We start from the raw sequence: 19,059 nt of genomic DNA, 5'->3' as shown, positions 1-19,059 counted from the left end.
ACCTCCTCCTCCTCAAGGCCGAGCAAAGATAACGCCTCGTGGTCATTCCCTGGGGCAAGTACGGACTGGGACGCCACCAAATCGATATCTGAGCATAATTCGACTTCAACTGTATCGACGCTGGAACAGGCTGATCTGTCGACCTTGGAGAACCCGTTCGGTGGTGACATGTTTGAACCAGATCTTTCCCTTTGGAATGACGACTATGGTCCCGTGCTGGACCTTGAATTCCCTGCATCTCTTCAACCAGTTGATCAAAATTCATATTACCAAGAGCCAATCGCCAGTCTCGCACCAGTCCCGAGTCCCAGCGGCGTGGCAGAGTCGCAGGCGTCCTTGAGCGAGCCTGGCATTTGTGCCATATCTCAACCGCCGGTCTTTTCTCTCCTCGAGCCACCTGCTATAGTAGATCAACTGTAAGCTCTTCCCTCTTATGCGTTCGATGGACGTGCTGCTAAAACTCTCGTTCCCTACAGAGTTGATGTTTTCTTTGATAAGGTGCACGGTCCTTTGCCCATATTCGATCGTGCTCGGATGCACGCGTTTCTTAATCTCAGCCCAGGGCAAAGTGAAACTCGATATCAGAATCTGTCATTTCATGTGGCCTTCGTCCTCAACGGGATGCTGTCCCTGGCTGCCCGATTTTCGACAGCATCCTATTTTGGGGAAAAAATTCCTCGGGAACGAGGAGATGTTTTCGCCACACGGGCAAAGCAAATGTATCGGAAGTTTGTCCCTGAGAACCATAATCTTCCGCGCAATCTGGCTTATCTACAAGGTTGCATCCTACTGGCATTCTACAGTCTCAGTTCGATTCCGGAGTCGTTTGGATGGCTTCTTACTGGAGATTGCATAAGACTTGCATACGAACTTGAGCTTGACAAAACCGATGCCGATATTGCAAAAGATTTGCGCCCTCGATTTGAAGATCGTATTACTTCGGAAGACTGGATCTGTAGAGAGGAGAAACGTCGCGCTTGGTGGTCTGTGTGGGAGCTTGATAGTTTCCTCTCGACGTTAGCAAATCGGCCGTATGCCATTGATCAAAGGCAGATGCGAGTGCTGCTTCCGGCGCCTGACGCCAACTGGGAGTCCGGCTCACCTCTTTCTTCATCCTTTCTGGCATCCGATGCGTCTCAAATATGGAAATCCCTTCAAGGTTGTCCCAATCAGGACGAAAGAGCATGGTTCCTAGTGGCCAAAGCTCTTATGCTCCAGGTCCATACAGCATGGAGGACACAGGTCACATCATCGCAGGCCGTTGCGGACCTAGATTCAGCCCTGAGTTGTTTCTCTCTTCTACTGCCACTCGAGTTTCAACTCGATGCTGGGCTTATAACGTTTGACAAAGGCAGTTTCCGACAAAGCAATTGGATAATCGCTACTTATATTCTCCTTCAAAGGTACTTGCAGCTTGTCAAATCCTCAGCATTATTGATGTACTAATCTACGAGGATCTAGTTCACAAACAATGATGTTTCTCATGCATGAGAAGATGGCCCAGGCTCAGCATCCTCCCTCTTCGACAGGCTTCGACTTTTCCACGCACCGCAATGAAAAATGGCTTGCCCGGTGCCGACACTGTACCAGCAACGTTTGTGCGGCCATTCAGTCATGGCCGCCTCAATATATCCCCCTATGCTCACCTTTTATGGTGGTCTCCCTTGTAGGACCTTCCGCAATGCACCTCAGAAGGGATGTCCAGTCCGGGGACAATCCCATGGAAAAAGAAATGCTGGAACTGGCCATCTCTCACGTAGCCAAATATTGGCAGATAGGCCTCCTCATGTCAAGTAAGACTCACATCCATGACGATTTTTCTGCGTGGTGCTGACGTCCTCAAGATGTTGCCAAAGCGCTGAAGCTCGCCGAACCAAACCAGGACCCTTCGGTGAGCTTAGACACAGCAGATGTAATCAAACGCATCACAACTATCTTGCCTTGACGTTCACCGGACCTTTGTCGAAAGATTTCGGACATGTGAGCCGGTTGTGGGATTAGTTTTTGGTTACCTTGCATTTGGAAAGATAGTGTACACACAGAGGAGGTGCATGGGTCTCTTGTTCTAAGATCTTTATTCATGTGAGGCGAAGCAGACCATATTGGCCTTGCTCCGGAGTTGGGTCTATCCTCCCATGTATGTAGCGTTGGGCAAAACGCGTTGGTAGGGGCAACGGCTTTTCAAGTCAAAAATGCGATCAGCGAAAACGGAAAAATCCCAAGATAAACCAGTAGTATATGTAAGACTGAAGATCAGAATACCACCCGAGGAAAGCGGTACTCGGAGCAGTAAGTCATATCTCCTTGCGGCCGTGACGCAAGCAGGAGTCGGCTCTGCGTAGGGTGATCGACTGGTCTCCGGGCTCGGGCATCCGACAACGGGAGCTTCACCGGCGCCGCTTGTGCGTGTAACGCCGTGGCCCCGCCAGCACCTCTGCGGGATACAAGCTAATGCCCTGGTGCAGATGCCTTACTCTAGCTCACTCAAGTTGTGGACAGAAATTCGGAGTGTCTAGAATGTGTTTCTAAAAGACGTCCTATCCATCCTTCACACAGTTCTGAAACCTCCTCTTCAGCCTTAGTCAGGAGTTCAGGCCAAACGTGTATTCAAGATGGCCAATATCGTCGAAACAAGCGTAATCATCGTAGGAGGAGGCGGCTGTGGGATGACCCTCTCTTGCATGCTCTCCAACTATGGTGTTGATCACTGTTTGTTTGAGCGCAGGTCCGGAACCTCCAAGCTGCCAAAGGCCCACTACCTGAATCAAAGAGCCATGGAGGCCCTTCGCCAGCATGGCATGGTGGACGAAATCTTGGAGAAAGGAGCTCCTTCACGAAATTTCAGCCGGGCGCTCTGGAGAACGTCACTTGGGGGTGATGGTCCTCTTGATCGAAGGACCATCCACCAACTGAATTCCTTCGGAGGTGATGATGGATCCGCGACTTCACAACGTTATCTGTAAGCAAAAAAAGCCTCCACGTCCCCTCCCGTCATGAACTATCAAGTTCATATTGAGACTGATTCTCGTCAGCCGAGATGCTCCGTTGCGGTCCAACAACCTGCCCCAAATTCGGCTCGAACCCATTCTGCTGCGCTTGGCTGAGGAAAGGAACCCTGGAAGGATCCTCTTCTCTCACAACGTGACCAACTTCTGTCAGGACGATGACGGTGTCACTGCGACCGTCACCAGTCCCGATGGCACGGAGACCACATACAAAGCCAAGTATATGGTAGCAGCTGACGGAGGCAAGACCATAGGCCCAAAGATCGGCGTGGTGTTGAACGGTCCGACCGAGATTGCAGATATGGTATCGACCCATTTCAGCGCGGACTTGTCGAAGTATTGGGACGACAAATGGTTTGCTTGCCACTTCATCAACGGCGATGGAGGTACTGTTCTCGAGAGCGGTGCTGTCGTGCCAATGGGCCCGACCTGGGGCAGGAAATCTGAAGAATGGGTGTGCCACTTCGGATTCGATGTGAATGACAAGTCCCGTTATGATGAAAGTCGACTGGTCCCTAGGATTCGGGAGCTGTTGAAGATCCCGGACCTGGACATGAAAGTTCACACCATCAATCATTGGATCATCGAGCGCGTACTTGCGAACAAGTTCCGCGAAGGTCGTATCTTTGTCGCCGGTGATGCTGCGCATCGCCACCCGCCCACCACAGGACTCGGTCTGAACACGGCCATCGAAGATGCCAACAACCTTTCGTGGAAGCTGAGTTGGGTATTGAAACGCCTGGCTCCCCCTTCACTCTTGGAAAGTTACGATAGTGAGCGAAGAGCCGTCGGCAAGAGAAACTGTGACTGGGGTCTTTTCACGTTCATCAATACTTCTGTGATCAATGCGACGATTGGTCTGATTAAAGGTGACAAAGAAGGCAATAGAAAGAAATTCGAAACCTTGTTCGAAGATTCCGAGTGGGGCCGCACATTCCTGGCCCAGACCAAATTGATTACCGAGTCACAAAAGATCGAATTCTCGGCTCATGATCTGGAACTTGGTTTCAGATATGATCATGGTTTTCACATCCCTGATGGCACCTCGCCACCAGAGATCGATCCGCTTGGACAAAAGTACATCCCTGTCACTAGACCAGGACATCGTCTTCCACATGCCTGGCTTGAGGACCAAGCAGGGACTGTACTCTCAACCCACGATCTAGTCGGCAGAAATGGTGACCTTTTGGTCATCACGGATAGCTCTGGAGAACAATGGATTAGAGCAGCTCAGGAAGCTGCCCTAACCCACGGTATAAAAGTACATACTGCCCGCATTGGTCAAAACTCACAGTACGTGGATCGAGATGACCACTGGGCAGCAGACAGAGGCATTAATTCTGGTGGTGCCGTTTTGGTACGTCCAGACAACTTTGTGTGCTGGCGCTCGATCAATCCATCTGCAGAGAATGGTGAAGAGCTTAAGACGGCGATTTCAACGCTTCTCTCTGAGAAGCCTACCACCAAAGGACAGATCAATGGAGTCGCTGTCCCTAACGGCTCGAATGGTGCACACGGCTGAACTTATTGTACATAGTGTACGGCACGTTTGAAGGTATTTGGTATCAGATCTAGCAAGTCCTACTATTCGCTTCCTTTCTCTTTCAAGTCCAAAGGTGACAGGCTCTACCTGATTCGGATTCAAGGCCATCGTGCTCCTAAACCTTCTCAGACTCCCCATCTGCATTTGTATTGACCCCCATTACATTGGAACCCTCTCTCACGATGGACTGTGATCTATCTACTAACAGTTCCCCAACTCGATCAGACATGGAATGATGGTCGATGCGAAACGCTTTGGACGGACTGGTAGGTACATAGTATCGATGGGAGTTCTGGCATACAAAGACTAATAGTGCTATCTTGACCATGGCTAACAGCGCCTCAGGGGTGGTTATGTTGTCTTCTCCAGTCATGGCCTCATTTCCTAGTCGAGCTTCTGCTATTGTACAGTCTTAGTGTACCGGAGGAAGGGCTCGGGGACCGATATCTGGTCTTTTCTTGATTGACCTGTCATCCTCTATTGCATCAAGTCTTGCAATCAAGTCTGCTGGATCATAGTCCACTCCAATCGGATTTTCTGCAAACTCCTTGGTCCTCATGAACGCGTCCGTCTCCTCTACCGTATCAAAATTGTCGACCTGTGTCTCCAATTGATTACCATCCGGGTCTTCGTAGTACATACTAGTGGTTGGACCATGGTTCACACACCACAGAGGAAGCATTCCGAGCTCTTTGCGCTGCTGATATGCTAGGACGAGGTCTGATAGTGTGTCGAAGGTGAAAGCCACATGCTCGAGACCTGAGCAATTTCGGGCCCTATCTTTGGTTTCCGGAAGTTGAAGGATGGCGATTCTGTGGTGCTCATGGTCATACGTGATGAACGCCAGGTACTCGTTTTCGTACGCGATGTTCCCGCCCAGAAACTTGACATAGAAATCCACCATCTTGCGGTAGTTGTTAGTCCTGAGGACTACATGAGCAAGGGCTGACGGACTTTTCACTTTGGATGACATGTCAAGGACCATCTTTGCAAAAGTTACGATTGGTGATGTGTTCCGGGTTGGCGATACTGGTGTGGACTATGTATAAGGTCACAAAGCGGCCACGCGGAACCATAACGTGCCATATCTGACAAGATAAATCTCAGAAGAATTCTACTCATTGCGGTGTGGTGGGCGCCCACATGATGACATTGATTTGTTGTCTGATCCAGCGACGGGTTTCCGGCAAAAGACAGGCCTTGGTTTGGGGAAGTCGGCCCCGCTCGGCGCTCCGTGTCGATCGAGCAACTAACAAGGCACTTCGACCAACGTCTCGAACCGGGCTCCGACTCTGCTACGAAGCAGATTCCAACTACCGACGTGGCCGTGGTGATTTCCCTATGCGATAAATAAAACACTCGGAGGTCTGTTAGTCTCTGCCAGCAAGACCTGCCTCCGGAAAAATTTGTGCTCTTTCAATATCCAAGAATGGCAGACAATCGTGCTGACCTCCCCAATGGGACTCACGCCAGTGAGAAAGAGGACTTGAGGAGCAGAGAAGCAGTCAACGACCATCCCTCGACTGTGCCAGCAACCAATCCCAGATGGGTTCCGCTCAATGACCAGCCCTTGTTTACACCTAGAAAACTCAGAGTGGTATGCATCGGCGCTGGGTACGCCGGGTTGACTTTGATCTATAAGTTGAAGTATAAATTGAATGTGGATTACATTGATCTTCAGGTATACGAAAAGAACCATGATGTTGGTGGCACCTGGCTGGAGAATCGATATCCCGGCGTTGCCTGTGATGTGCCAGCTCACGTCTACACATTTCTCTTCGAGCCGAACCCAGACTGGTCCAAGTATTATGCAACTGGTCCCGAGATCTGGCAGTATATCAAGAAAACGTCGAAAAAGTATCAGCTGGAGGATCACATCCAGTTCAACACCCGGGTTGTCGAGTCCATCTGGAATGAGCAGAAATCGCAGTGGGACATCAAGGTCGAGTCTAATGGTCAAATCACAGAGACGTCAGCAGATATCTTGGTCAATGCAGCAGGCATTCTGAACAAGTGGAAGTGGCCTGAAATTGAAGGTCTCCGAGACTTCAAGGGCTCACTGCTGCATAGTGCTGCGTGGGATGAGACTGCGGACTGGGCTGGGAAATTGGTCGGAGTCATTGGCAATGGTTCGTCGGCGATTCAGATTGTGCCCACACTTCAGCCCAAAGCGAAGCGACTGATAAACTATATCCGTTCTCCAACATGGATATCAACCAATTTCAACCTGGACTTTGCACCCAGCGGAGATGGATTCGTATTTTCGGAAGAACAGAAACGGAAATTTCGAGAGCATCCCGAAGAATTGACCAAATACCGCAGGGCTATTGAGCACGAGTAAGTAATCCTGAAGACCTGGGAGCATGGCCCCAACTAACCTAATCATAGTTTTAACCACAATTTTCCAACCTTCATCAGCGACTCCAAAGAACAGGCACTAGTCGATGGAGCTTTTCGAGAGATCATGGCCCAGAGGTTGGGGAATGATCCTGAACTTATTGAAAAATTGATCCCCAAGTGGCAGGTTGGCTGTCGTCGGTTGACTCCTGGAGAGGGTTACCTGGAAGCCCTTCGCGCCGACAATGCCGAAGCCTGTTTTGATCGTATCGTTAGAGTCACGGAGACTGGTGTTGAGACTCAACATGGCGAGACCAAGCTCGACATGCTGATCTGTGCCACAGGATTTGACGTTTCCTTCAACCCATTCTGGAAGCTGGTCGGCCGCGACGGTCGCAGATTGGAAGATGAGTGGGCCGAAGTTCCCAAGGCATATTTTGGTATTTGCTCTTCAAGCATGCCTAACTACTTCATCTTCAACGGGCCCAATTGTCCGGTTGGTCATGGATCACTCATTGCGGTCATTGACTGGACAGCCGACTACATCTGGAGGTGGTGCGAAAAGATCGCCACACACGACATCAGGTAAGCTCGCTTCAGGTCTATGGCAGCTGTATAGAACCGTGACTGACCATGTGCAGCTCGGTAGTAGTGAAAGACGACGTCCTGGAAGAATTCAACCTTTATTCGCAGGAGTTTTTGAAGGGAACCGTATGGGCAAGTGGCTGCCGTAGCTGGTACAAAAACAACAAGATCGATGGTCCGGTCACTGCCATGTATGCTGGCAGCGTCATTCACTATAAAGGTATGATGCATTTCCTTTCTAAGATGATTTTGCAGAACAGCGCTGATTGAAGCGATAGAATGCCTCGAGCATGATCGTGGCGAGGATTTTGACATCAGATACAACACTGGCAACCGCTTTAGGTTCATGGGAAATGGTCTGACGCAGCGAGAGATTCGGGGTGAGGACCTGGGTTACTATTTGGAAGTCTAGCCAGACATTGCAAAACGGGATGTCAAAATGTACTGCTGTCAATTAACGCTATCCTCCCTCGTGCCATGCATATTTCCGTCATCATATCGCGAGGCCCCCCTCACAATGCCGAGATAGTAAATATGTACGTAAAGGAAGTTTCGGCGCCCGGCCCATGCACGTCCGTGAATTCTTGGTACTGGTTGAATTGGGGTTGGTGGAGGAATTACTGATGACGAAAGCCCGTGGGAAGTGACCGAAGTCCGTGGCTCGCACGGTCAGGCCGAGGAGGGGAAATGAAGAGGAGTTCGTGGAGTGGTTGCGGAGACTCTGCGGGGTTCGAGCTGCGGGGATTTATCAAGGTCACAGCTACCGCCAGAGCATGGGTTGTCTGCCTCATCGACCTCCCACCGCCGCCCTTCTTCGTTGTCCACACGCGACCGAAATCATTGGGCGCAACACTGAATCCACCGTGCAGCTTTTGGTGCGGCAGGTGCCATGCCTCAGAACGCCAATAAACCTGGAGCAGCTGTCAAAACTTGCGGTAAATGTAATCGGACATTTACCAAAGGCGAGCATCTTCGGCGCCACGACCGCACGCACAACAACGACAAGCCATTTGTGTGCACTACTTGTGGGAAAGCTTTTGGCCGAAAGTGCGTCTGCGTCCTGAACATCGACGGGGCCTTGTATTAGTAATGAGTTGTCTGACCTCGTGTCTTCAGTGACACATTGCAGCGCCATCATAAAACTCATGCCGATTCTCAGACTGCATCGACTCCAGGGAGCACAAGCAACCCTGCAAAGTCGACTCACGCTGATCCAGTCAGTCTTGCTTTTTGGACCGACCCAGGGGAGCATCCCTTACCAGACCAACCAAACCACGGCGACTCAGCCCTGCTCAGCCATGGCTTCAACGAGCGAAGCTCATCGATGGGAACCTTTCCCATAATGGATATCAATGGTACTGTGAAGTATCTGCCGCCGCGGCTGATTGACCAGACACTGATTTCGCATTTTAGTGGAAGCACAATTTCCTCTAGCCACCGAAGTACCATTGACAATGCCTACCTTCGAATTTCCTGCCGGCCAGATAGAGCACTCCTCGGGATGGGACACCCTACCCGCAGAACTTCATTTTCCACCATGGATGGCTGATGCCGAGTTTGATGTAACCGCAGTGAACTCGTGGGTGGCTTCCACCCTTGATCCGAACCAGGCGACATTCGATCGAGGGCAGCCGTGGGGACTACCACCGCCCGTCCAGAATCAGCACTCCGACCCAAGCACTCACGAAAGGCCTAATCAGTCCAAAAGAAATACTCCTTCGGTGCCACCCGTCTCTCCTGCAGGTACAATTGTCCAACAGCAATCTGTATCCGACAACCGGTTCAGTCATGCCAGAAGGCGTGAAAGCTCCGTCAGCGATGATAACGGCAGCCAAGCCGGATCGAACATCAATAAGGTGCATGCAGATGCTAATGATGCAGAGGTTGACGAAGTATATCGTACACGACTGGCGAAGCAGGTCCGCTCCAAATGGACAGGAGGTCTACTTCCATCTACCGATTTCCTTGTCGGTATTCCCAAGCCCCGCAAATACTTGCTCTTGGACTCACCGTTTCCAGAACTTATGTGTACAACTCTACTTCACCAAATTCGGCGATATCTTCCCGCTAATTCACCGCCCTTCTTTTCGTACCTCGGGAGAAAACTATATTCTTCTCCTCTCCATGTGTTCTCTCGGTAGTCTGTTCGTTGGCGCAGACGATGCCAAAGCGACGGGCCGGAAGATGTTTGAGAAGCTCAACAAAATCGTGCTAGCATCAGTCGGTTCCTTCATCCCTGCACCGAGAAAGCTAGCTGACAGACCAAGTGGGAGAAACTGGTGGGCATTAGCAGGATAGAAAAAGTGGCCATTGTGCAGGGTGGCCTGATCGCGCAGTCGTATGCACTCTTATCTGGGGTATGCTTGACATTTTGGCTCTTTTAGTTTCCTGCGTCAGAACTAACGCAAACTGACTGGCGCCTTTTTTAAGGTACGAGAACACTTTGCAATTGCAGAGGCTTTTCATGGTCTGGTTCTCTACGTACGTTTCCTCCGCCTCTACTGCACGCCCTTTGGTACCTAACTCATGTTCTTAGTGGGCTCGAAGCGCCGGCACGTTTCAAGTGGAACCCTTAATTCCAAATGTCCATGAATTGGCCTCGTTACCGGCTCCACAACTCGACAAGGCCTGGAGAAATTGGGCAAGGAAAGAAGCGACGAAGAGGTAGGTCTGGGATCAGTCTCTTGGCCACTACCAGTATTTCTCCATTCTAATCGATTCAAGAGCGGCATTGTGTATGGTAATCCAAGACGCCGAGCTTGCGTTCCTTGTGCATCACGAAACATGTATTCGTCCCGGTTCGAATGCGCTTCAGCTCGCCTTTGCGCCGGCTGTCTTTTCAGCGCCCGACGCCGCCACATGGCTCAAAGCGCTAGGAAACACAGAGACCCCCCAGGGCACTTACAGAGATTTGCAGCGCCGGCTTGCCCTCTCACAGCCCCTCAATGTGCCCGCCACGGGCCTGTACTCCCTCTACGTTGTGCTTGCGGAAATTGGTGCTGCTGCGTGTGATGAAAGAGCATGCGGCAACCTTCACCAAGAAAGCATTTTCGGGAATTTCTCAACACGGCTCAGTTGCTGGTACAGAAATTACGAACAAATCGTACATACGGACCAAGAGGATCCCTTCTGTCTCACGATATATTGGCATTCCATATTCTTATACCTTTGTGTGGATGTGTCCAGACTTGAAAGCGCAGTGGAAGTAGACTCGGCAGCGTCGGGGCCGGCGAACTCGACCGTCGAATCTGTGGAATATACCAAAACTTGGTTGGCTAGCAGCGCCGCCAAACGCGCAGTCATGCATGGGTTCTTGATCCATCAACTACTCGGCCGCAGAAGGCTGGACCAAGAGCCAGCCATTCACGTCCCCCGGGCAGTCTTTCACGCGGCCCTGGTTTTGTATTGCTACATTCAGTTTTCTCCGGTCCAAGGCGTCCCAGACACAGCCCTGCCGGCAGCGGAAGCAGACCTGAACTTTCCTGAGATCAAGCTCCTTGGACATAGTCCATCGCGGATCCTACTTGAAGTCAATGGGTTTCAACCAGAGAGATGTTCGCTGCATGTTACCACCGTGCTGTGGTCAATGCATGATCTCTTGGTCAGGGTTGGGCACTGGGGAATTTCCAGAGAGTTTGCACGCACGTTGAGGCTGCTTATTTCAGGCAGTCGCGGCGCATGAATAGTCTTTTGTTAGATGGTCTTATGATATCGCCTGTCTACGTCGCAACACAAACTTCATCCGATATCAACAGCAGGAGTCTTGAGGCTTTACTCCTGATCCTGTGTAGTTTGGCGAATAGTCCTCGTTGATAGCACCCACACCCCCAAACGTACGGAGCATTAAATTCCATTGTCCACGGTGCCCGAAACGTGAACATCGATTTCCCCACCACAGATGTGGGTTTCCTACCATCCCCGCAAATGCTCTCCTCCGCAAAAAAGGGGGGTCCCCGCCCCCGGGTTACTACGTATCTGCGGAACCCCCTCGTACCAGAACAAGATTGCGGTTCCCTGGCATTGACACGGTGCCGGTTTCTTTGTTGACCTTTATCTCGGATCCTATTTAATTGCCGCTGGCACGGCGGGACAACCCTGATGTGCTTTTAAGTCCCCTTGAAATCGTGCAAGCAATCTCAGCCTCGATATCCCAATTCTATTGACTTTCGAACAAATAATTTTGAGGAGAGTCGTACTCTCATCAATTCTGCAGAAGCTTCAACTCTGTGACCCGACAGCTTCCAAAACGTCATGGGTCTTGGTGTGCTCGAGTCTCGTCATAGGGAACATGTTCCTGGGACCGTCTTCCTTCATGAAGCTGGTCGCGTTGATCTTGAGTTTTCTCTCGAAACCTCCGAAGAGCCGGGCCAACAATCAGAGGCTTTGAAACACATCGGCAGTCTTGTCCTTATCCCTCAGCCATCAGCTTCGCCAAACGACCCTTTGAACTGGTCGAAATGGTAGCTTAACTCCCGTCCGAGAATATTTGGCGTCTCGCTGAGATAATTTGATGATAGGAAAAAGCTCCTTTTCCTCATTGCGTTCGCTTACGGTTGCGGCGTGGCAGGCGGTGCGTGATCTCCAATGCAATCGCGTCTTGTTTGCTTGCCACTGAATTGATGGATATTGACGAGTCGCAGCTGACGGTCCTATCCTCTCGGCTGCCGCGGTCCAACTCGCTACAGAATTCGAGGTTGGCCTTCCGAAGTTCATTTCAAGCTACAATGGAGTTCTTTTGGGATGCGTCGCCGTCTCCTCATTCTTGGGCAATTCACTCGCAGTCAAGTATGGCAAGCGGCCGGTCTATCTAGTCGCCTCAATCCTGCTCATCGCGGGCAGCTTCTGGGGCGGAGGTGCAAAGTCATTGGGCTCCTTGACAGGATCTCGTGCTCTGGTCGGACTCGGCGTGTGAGTGACTCGGCATCTGTTTTTCTTTGGAATATATCCATTGACTATTCTTCTCACTCAGTGGTCCGTGGGAAGCACTTATACCTGCCAGCATTGCTGATGTCTGGTTCGTCCACCAGCGAGGATTCCGTCTCGGTATCTTCAACCTCGGTATCTTCGGTGGCATCAGCCTTGCACCACCAATCACCGGTCCCATCATTGAAAAGTATGGCTGGCGTAATTGTATGTATGGTGTTGGCGGAGCGCATATACTTCAGCTTATCTTGACGTTCCTCCTGATGCCCGAAACTGCATACCATCGGTCCGCACACCTCAGTCTCGACACGGCTGAAAAGAGTGACGTTGATGGCTCGACCAAGATCACCGGTGCGAATCAACCCGAGGGAGTCGAACATACAGAAAAGATTACATCACCTGCCGTGGCTACAGGACCGGCTTCCCTCGAATATGCTCCTAGCACTGCCATCTTGCCAACCATGCGAGAGCTATTGCCGTGGTCTGGCTATAACCATCATGTCAGCCTCGTCAGCCTCAGCACACGGCCGATCAGATTGATCTTTTCGCCTATCGTCTTCTGGTGCACGATCCTGTTTACTACTTGTGTTGCGTGGCTGGTTCTTATCGCAGTCACCATCTCACAGATCTTCTCAGGACCGCCTTACAAATTCGGTGTGGAGCAGGTTGGAGCCACCAATCTTTCATCTTTTGTTGCATCAGTCATTGGAGCACTTGTCGCTCACCGTCTCTCGGATGGTCTGGCTGTGTGGATGGCTAAAAAGAATCACGGGATCTATGGTACGCCACTCCGCGCTCGCTTCGGTATAGACATCTTGTTCGCTGACTGTTCCCACAGAGCCGGAATTTCGACTCCCGCTTGTTTTGTCGTATCTAGTCTTCTCGGCGGTGGGTTTCTTCGTTTGGGGTCAATCAGTGTACGCAGCTGAACCATGGGCGGTTCCCGTCATCATCGGTCTCGGTTTGATCAACCTCGGCGTGCAATTGACCACGACTGCCGTTGCCGCCTACCTTGTCGATGCTCACCGTCAGATCTCTGGAGAAGCTTTCGCGCTACTCGGCTTTATAAGCAAGGTCTTTTGCATGGGCTTGACATTCTACATTACAGAATGGCTCGTTGATTCTGGCATCCGGAATGCTTTCTTCACTCTTGGTGGAATAACCGCCGGGCTGGGACTTTCGTCTGTTCCCATGTACATATGGGGCAAAAGAGTTCGCAGCTGGGAGTATCGTCACGAGGTCGGCTTCCACCTCTGACGAAGTACGCCTCGCTTGCCAAGTCATGATGTCGTGTCAGTGTCCAAAGAGAGACTGGAAATGTTCTGGAATACTACCAGAATATGGTCTGGCTATGATATGGTTGTTGGGCGCGCATGCCAAGCTCGAACAAGAGTGCGCTGTGGATGTTTGAGACCGGAATAATGGACGTAATAACATTGATTCACCCAGTGCTGAGTTCTTGCCATTAAAGGCTTCCTGGTGCTATGAAAGAGGCTCCGTCTTCATCTTCGCTTTACCTCATACTAGCCTTGAAAGTGCTTTCTTTGTTTGGGCTCTGGCTCTATAGAATCAAATTAATTTACATGATTCCTAACGCTAATCTTTTGAACGCTGAAGGAGTTTTCACGAGCCTGTCGTTGGCCTGCAGTATTCCCGCGACAGCAAAGGACTGCTCACTCTCACAAATGGCTCAGTTTGAGAACTATCTATCTGTATTGGTACTACGCTGGCGTTGGTGCTTTGATAGCAAGATTAGTGGTGATGACACTGGAAAGCCAATTGCGCCGCTCGGTAAGCCTAACGAGCCCCATGGAAACGAGATACCATCCCAAGGGGCTGCGCGACGCGTTGGCAACATTGACCTACACGGTACAGCAAGGTCTCATTTCGCTCATCTGGTGAGCCGTGCGAATGCCGCAGATCAGCCCGGCGTCTCCGCAATAGATGCGGCAAACCGTTCTTCCCCTGAGAACACCGAATTTCCACAAGATCACATCGGCCGGGATCCGGACTCTCGGGATGTGGCTCTTGCACACCACACCCAGGACTCTGGCTGACAGGTTTGGACGCTTGTAATGCTTGGCTCGAGGAGTGCGTCAGGCGAGAATTGAAAACCCCCTCCCTGCGAACCACGACACAATACTGATATTGATGGTTCCTCCTCTAGAAATTGCTGACCGTCTTCGCACTAAGTACTGATCTTGTGATGGCGACAACAGCACTGAACACTGCGCATCATGCCATTGTAGGAGCGCATGACCTCAGTAGCGCCTACTATCAGATACCTAAAGAATGCAAAGCTGGCGTGGTGGTTAATGAGGGACCAAACTTCTTCGTCCAAATTCAAACAGTACTTGTTCCCGAGCCAGGTATGTCTGACACCCTCACCTCAAGACCGGAGCGGGGTCTTCCAGCACCGGTCCTTGGTTTTTCCTGCTGGCTTTGTTTCAGCCACACGCTGCGACGTTGTGCTTCTTCAGTAACAAAATACTCACGAAGCGATCGTGTTTCACAGGTCCCGACGAAGTGCTCATCCGCCTTAACGTGACGGGGGTCTGCTTTTCCGACATTCATTTCATGAGGGGAGACCTTGATCTCCCTCCGATGTCAGCTTTCGGCGTTCGATCGCCTGGTCACGAGGGAGCAGGGATTGTTGTCAAACTTGGAAACAATGTGAAGAATTGGAAGGTCGGAGATCGTGCAGGCATCAAGCCAGTCTGGGATATATGCGGAACGTGCGAGTTCTGCTGGACTGGGAGGGACGCTTTCTGCGCAAAGTCTCTGCACGCCGGGCTCATGAAGCCTGGCAGTTATCAGGTAATGCAACTCGGCCTAGATGAATAACGTGACGGCGAGCTGACCGGCCTGGGCGTGGTAGCAATATGTTTTGTCTCCTGCTCGGTATACGATGCCGATTCCTGACGGTGTGGATGACTATACAGCAGCGCCCATCATGTGCTCGGCTAGCACGGTATATCGGTCACTGGTCGAAGCAAGACTTACGCCAGGAGACTGGGTGGCGGTGAGTTTGCGACTGACATACATCTTCATGTCGGAGAGCCTGTCTCATGCTAGTGCTCGTGATAGTTTCCAGGAGGCGGAGGCGGCGTAGGTATCCAAGGCGTCCAGATTGCCAAAGCCATGGGCTTACGACCCATTGTTATCGACTCTGGTGATGAGAAACGAGATTTGGGCCTAATGTGCGGTGCCGAGCACTTTGTCGATTTCAAAAAGTCCGCAGACGTTACTGCCGAGGTGGTCTGCCTTGCTGATGGTGTCGGTGTACATGCTGTGATCGTCACTGCACCGGGAGCTTATTCAAAAGCAATTGACCTGGTTGGTAAGCGGATATCAGCTAAGGTCATGTGCATCGGCCTTCGTGAGTCAAATCTTGTCTATGCGCTTTTCAACGTCACTTTCAATCAACGACAATGTCCAATCAAGAGTCAGAGAAGACCAAGAGCTGACTGTCCTGGGTCATTTAGCAGCCAAAGGGACTACTCACCTTGGGTGCGAACCCTCGAAGTTCTGTTTCCAGAACTTGACCATCTCTGGCACCCTGGTCGCAAACTTAAGTGACATCTCCCGGGCACTGGAATTTGCGAGCAGAGGGCTGCTAAAGCCTATCTATACCGTCTACGGAATCGAAGAATTGCCGGAGGCCGTCGAAAAGCTGAAACAAGGACAAGTCGCTGGTAGAGCTATTATTGACTTCAACAAGTGAGAGACCGCGGATGTAAGCCAACCGTATCGTGTTCTAGAACTCAAGGTATGCAGCGTCTTCAGCTTCCGGGCGGTGGTACACAAGATACGTCCTCAATTCTTAGCTTCTCCTGAAATGTTCTACGTCCATGGGACGGACAACACTTCTTTTCAAGCTCAAGATATGGCACGCAGATTAAGATCGCTACAAGCCTCAAACACGCTAGAATCATCGAAGTCTCGTTTTCTTAGTGAGGCCGGATGATAATAGCGTTTAGTAATATGGACGAGGCGTGAAGGCTAGGTATGCGATTATGTTTGTTTTTCCTCTAGGTTGCTATCGTCGTAAGAAGAGTTTCTCGTAGCCGTTGATATTAGAGACGTCAAGTAAATTTCTCGCTCGAAAATCAACAGCCCGACTCGTAATACTCCTTCTAGAAGATCATGCCTCCTTGTCGTGGAAAGTCACGTAAACTTCCGTCTTTGGAACCATCAAAATCATCATCTTGTATTCAAGCTCAGGCTGAGTAGTTGAGAGGGACGGAAATGATTGCAGCAACCTAGATAGAATGTATTGCATTTCTGTCATGGCAAATTGCATGCCAACGCAGATACGGGGACCGCCGCTGAAAGGGCTACAGGGGGTCGTGTCGTCAGTTTCGTAATTGTACAAGGCGCATGCTCTCCCAATAGAAACGGGGCGGCAAAGGCTCACTCACAAATAGGTCCATGGTTTGTGATTGCCACCGGACTCGATCCAACGCTCGGGTCGAAAGAGGTCTGCATCATGGCCCCAGAACTCTGGTCGTCGGTGCATACTCCTCGCTGAGTAGTATAGTTCCGTGTCTAAACGTAGATTCAGTAAAACACCCAGTGACGCAAGACGAGGCCAATGATGGCCACTGACCTGCAAGAACTGCAATCGGCTCGCGGTTCTTGCCGCCCGTCGGCAGAGTGCAGTCTTTGAGAGCGCTTTTCCGAGTGTACGGAAGAATGGGCCACAGACGCAGAACTTCATCGATGATGGCCTTGAGATAGGGTAGCTTCTTTAGTTGCTCAAATGTGGGTATCTCTGAAGGTCCAATCACTTCCAGAATCTCGGCTCGAGCCGTGGCATAGACGGCAGGATGGCGTGCAAGCGCGTGTAAGGTATTACTGGTTGGCGAGACAGTGTTAGAATCATCTCATCGTTCGAGGGTTGAGGATGAGAATTCATGGACATACGTCAATGTCAAAGCTGCAGTATCTCGGCCTCCAAGCATAATCGTCATTAAATGACCCCGGATTTCCTGAATGTGTCAGTGATAGAGTAGTCATATCCTGGTGGCACCCAGAGCATGGAGCATACCTCGCGATCCAGTGTGTCCTCTGTGATAGCATCCAAGAAGCTGGTACCCAGCTTTTCTCCATTCTTGCGCCTTTCCACTGCCCTGTCAATCTGGGTATAAGCGACCTCATTGAGGACAGCCATGGCATCCTGCATTGGCTTCTTAGGGAGCAGAATCTTCCACAGCCCGCCTGCGCGGGCACGGGCATCCATGATCTCAAAGACATTGTCCCAAGCATGAGAGAATTGGTGGACCGGCTTCTCCACGGTGTTTTCGTCTGTTCCAAGCATATAGTTCATCGAGGTATCCAGTGTGAAACGGTGCAGCAAGTCGAGCACGGGGACTGGCTGTTCGCTGTATGATTTGACGAATCGAATCATGCGTTGGACATGATGTTCGAAAAGCTCTAAATCGGCAAGTCTCTCCCTCGTAAACTGCTTTCGAAGCTTTGCCCTATTGGTCTTCCATTTAATCTGGCATCTTAATTAGTAAGCTGCATGTGACACGGGGTCCCAAGGAGAACTAACTCCATCGAGGTTGAAAACACTATCCCCCAGGAACTCGTACCACTGGTCGTGGAAGTCGGCCCCCATTCCAACCTTTCCAGCCAAAGGGCCCTCCTGCAGAATGAAACGCACGTTATCGGGTTCATCAGTGAAGATACTGTTGGCGCCGAAAGCTGAGAACTAAATCGACAGGAGACACGGTGTTAGCCGATATGGCCTGCGAGTGATAAGGTGTTTGTTGATGGTTTCTCTGGCGTAATCTGGTGGAGGAACCACCCGGTATTCAAAAGCAGGTGATCACAGTACCCGAAGCGTTTTCCCATATTCTTGCCACCACTCAGGCCACAAATCCATGAATGTGCCATCTTTCACACGCCTTCCGATGTACAGGAAGCGACCGATTCCTATCCTTTGTCAACATTATTCTTGGCAACGTGTCCAGGTATTCCAATAGCTCACCGAAAGGGATTGGGTAGACGTTCGGAGGCTCAGGACAAGCGACTCCGAGAGACTTTATTCTCCGACGGTGCTGATTTTGTCGAACGACAGCGATGATAAAGATCGCGACTGCGACAGCCCACAGGATTGGATGCATGTTTGAAACCTGCTGGGATTCAGAAGGAGCTGGTGGAAGATGCGCATATTCTTGCAGCGCACAAGGATTGCAGCTCTTGTATTTGAGAATAAGCTGCTTGCTGGTTGGGATACGGCGAGGCTTTCGGAAAGCCGAATGTGGGGATATCCCCATCAAAAGCTACCACCCCTCGATAACACGGGGCAGGGATCTACATCCCGGAGACATTGTAGCAACACAACTTTCCGGAGAATGACACAGGGTCGGCCGGCAGTATAGCAGAAAGTTTGAGCCATCTCTGGCCTAACTCCCTATGAAATATATATTCGTATAAAATATATATTTGAAAATTACTATAATAGGAAATAATAAATTCCGAATTAGGATAGATATTATTTAATTATATATTCACTAGTTTTAATTATATATCCACTAGTTTTAACTTTACTATAATATATATAAATAATATTAAGGTTTATAGATATAGTAATATTAATATAAATCTTATTTTACTAAGAAATAATCGCGATATTCGCTTTATTATCGATTTTAATTC

The 19,059-nt window shown here is 50.5% G+C and overlaps 9 protein-coding genes across 9 annotated transcripts; 7 read left to right on the top strand and 2 right to left on the bottom strand.

Moving 5' to 3' along the window:
• Positions 1-534: 534 nt before the first annotated feature.
• Positions 535-1,834, top strand: EDD37DRAFT_571420 (fungal-specific transcription factor domain-containing protein; the record flags this gene model as incomplete). The annotated part of the gene is made up of 2 exons (XM_062814334.1): positions 535-1,403; positions 1,462-1,834. The coding sequence occupies 2 exons, from the start codon at positions 535-537 to the stop codon at positions 1,832-1,834; spliced, it is 1,242 nt and encodes a 413-aa protein (XP_062665148.1).
• A 401-nt stretch (positions 1,835-2,235) lies between these two features.
• EDD37DRAFT_675979 (FAD binding domain-containing protein) lies at positions 2,236-4,581 on the top strand. Its single transcript, XM_062819555.1, has 2 exons — positions 2,236-2,959; positions 3,033-4,581. Exons 1-2 carry the CDS (start codon positions 2,613-2,615, stop codon positions 4,525-4,527), a joined length of 1,842 nt encoding a protein of 613 aa, XP_062665147.1. The 5' UTR covers positions 2,236-2,612; the 3' UTR covers positions 4,528-4,581.
• Positions 4,582-4,832: 251 nt separating this feature from the next.
• EDD37DRAFT_643811 (Glyoxalase/Bleomycin resistance protein/Dihydroxybiphenyl dioxygenase) lies at positions 4,833-5,598 on the bottom strand. Its single transcript, XM_062817456.1, has one exon. The coding sequence runs from the start codon at positions 5,531-5,533 to the stop codon at positions 4,961-4,963; it is 573 nt and encodes a 190-aa protein (XP_062665146.1). The 5' UTR covers positions 5,534-5,598; the 3' UTR covers positions 4,833-4,960.
• A 265-nt stretch (positions 5,599-5,863) lies between these two features.
• Positions 5,864-7,578, top strand: EDD37DRAFT_217336 (uncharacterized protein). Its single transcript, XM_062810364.1, has 2 exons — positions 5,864-6,885; positions 6,937-7,578. The coding sequence occupies exons 1-2, from the start codon at positions 5,978-5,980 to the stop codon at positions 7,472-7,474; spliced, it is 1,446 nt and encodes a 481-aa protein (XP_062665145.1). The 5' UTR covers positions 5,864-5,977; the 3' UTR covers positions 7,475-7,578.
• Positions 7,579-8,272: 694 nt separating this feature from the next.
• On the top strand, positions 8,273-11,171 carry EDD37DRAFT_643804 (uncharacterized protein). Its single transcript, XM_062817455.1, has 8 exons — positions 8,273-8,517; positions 8,587-8,825; positions 8,884-9,437; positions 9,490-9,690; positions 9,738-9,827; positions 9,901-9,951; positions 10,007-10,134; positions 10,195-11,171. The coding sequence occupies exons 1-8, from the start codon at positions 8,360-8,362 to the stop codon at positions 11,150-11,152; spliced, it is 2,379 nt and encodes a 792-aa protein (XP_062665144.1). The 5' UTR covers positions 8,273-8,359; the 3' UTR covers positions 11,153-11,171.
• A 550-nt stretch (positions 11,172-11,721) lies between these two features.
• On the top strand, positions 11,722-13,650 carry EDD37DRAFT_675973 (major facilitator superfamily domain-containing protein; the record flags this gene model as incomplete). The annotated part of the gene is made up of 5 exons (XM_062819554.1): positions 11,722-11,930; positions 11,988-12,040; positions 12,111-12,378; positions 12,440-13,173; positions 13,232-13,650. The coding sequence occupies 5 exons, from the start codon at positions 11,722-11,724 to the stop codon at positions 13,648-13,650; spliced, it is 1,683 nt and encodes a 560-aa protein (XP_062665143.1).
• A 326-nt stretch (positions 13,651-13,976) lies between these two features.
• On the top strand, positions 13,977-14,450 carry EDD37DRAFT_614039 (uncharacterized protein; the record flags this gene model as incomplete). The annotated part of the gene is made up of 1 exon (XM_062815504.1): positions 13,977-14,450. One exon carries the CDS (start codon positions 13,977-13,979, stop codon positions 14,448-14,450), a length of 474 nt encoding a protein of 157 aa, XP_062665142.1.
• Positions 14,451-14,599: 149 nt separating this feature from the next.
• Positions 14,600-16,117, top strand: EDD37DRAFT_571495 (chaperonin 10-like protein; the record flags this gene model as incomplete). Its single annotated transcript, XM_062814338.1, has 5 exons — positions 14,600-14,762; positions 14,909-15,210; positions 15,272-15,415; positions 15,481-15,772; positions 15,879-16,117. The coding sequence occupies 5 exons, from the start codon at positions 14,600-14,602 to the stop codon at positions 16,115-16,117; spliced, it is 1,140 nt and encodes a 379-aa protein (XP_062665141.1).
• Positions 16,118-16,537: 420 nt separating this feature from the next.
• EDD37DRAFT_654895 (cytochrome P450 52A11) lies at positions 16,538-18,524 on the bottom strand (the record flags this gene model as incomplete). Its single annotated transcript, XM_062818723.1, has 8 exons — positions 16,538-16,730; positions 16,815-16,941; positions 17,003-17,250; positions 17,320-17,384; positions 17,444-17,896; positions 17,951-18,109; positions 18,236-18,333; positions 18,389-18,524. The coding sequence occupies 8 exons, from the start codon at positions 18,522-18,524 to the stop codon at positions 16,538-16,540; spliced, it is 1,479 nt and encodes a 492-aa protein (XP_062665140.1).
• Positions 18,525-19,059: the final 535 nt, after the last annotated feature.

Source organism: Exophiala viscosa, assembly GCF_022695815.1.
Source record: "Exophiala viscosa unplaced genomic scaffold EDD37scaffold_19, whole genome shotgun sequence".
Classification (NCBI taxonomy): domain Eukaryota; kingdom Fungi; phylum Ascomycota; class Eurotiomycetes; order Chaetothyriales; family Herpotrichiellaceae; genus Exophiala; species Exophiala viscosa.
This window is presented reverse-complemented; position numbering and strand designations above follow the sequence as displayed.

What these genes read in the sequence shown, in the direction of transcription:
- EDD37DRAFT_675979 (XM_062819555.1), top strand. Translation starts at nt 2,613, where the DNA reads ATGGCCAATATCGTCGAAACAAGCGTAATCATCGTAGGAGGAGGCGGC. An exon ending in GCGACTTCACAACGTTATCT is followed by an intron (nt 2,960 to 3,032) that starts GTAAGCAAAAAA and finishes GATTCTCGTCAG; the next exon opens with CCGAGATGCTCCGTTGCGGT.
- EDD37DRAFT_643811 (XM_062817456.1), bottom strand. Translation starts at nt 5,533, where the DNA reads ATGGTCCTTGACATGTCATCCAAAGTGAAAAGTCCGTCAGCCCTTGCT.
- EDD37DRAFT_217336 (XM_062810364.1), top strand. Translation starts at nt 5,978, where the DNA reads ATGGCAGACAATCGTGCTGACCTCCCCAATGGGACTCACGCCAGTGAG. An exon ending in CGCAGGGCTATTGAGCACGA is followed by an intron (nt 6,886 to 6,936) that starts GTAAGTAATCCT and finishes ACCTAATCATAG; the next exon opens with TTTTAACCACAATTTTCCAA.
- EDD37DRAFT_643804 (XM_062817455.1), top strand. Translation starts at nt 8,360, where the DNA reads ATGCCTCAGAACGCCAATAAACCTGGAGCAGCTGTCAAAACTTGCGGT. An exon ending in TTCCATCTACCGATTTCCTT is followed by an intron (nt 9,438 to 9,489) that starts GTCGGTATTCCC and finishes CACCGTTTCCAG; the next exon opens with AACTTATGTGTACAACTCTA. An exon ending in TTCATGGTCTGGTTCTCTAC is followed by an intron (nt 9,952 to 10,006) that starts GTACGTTTCCTC and finishes TCATGTTCTTAG; the next exon opens with TGGGCTCGAAGCGCCGGCAC.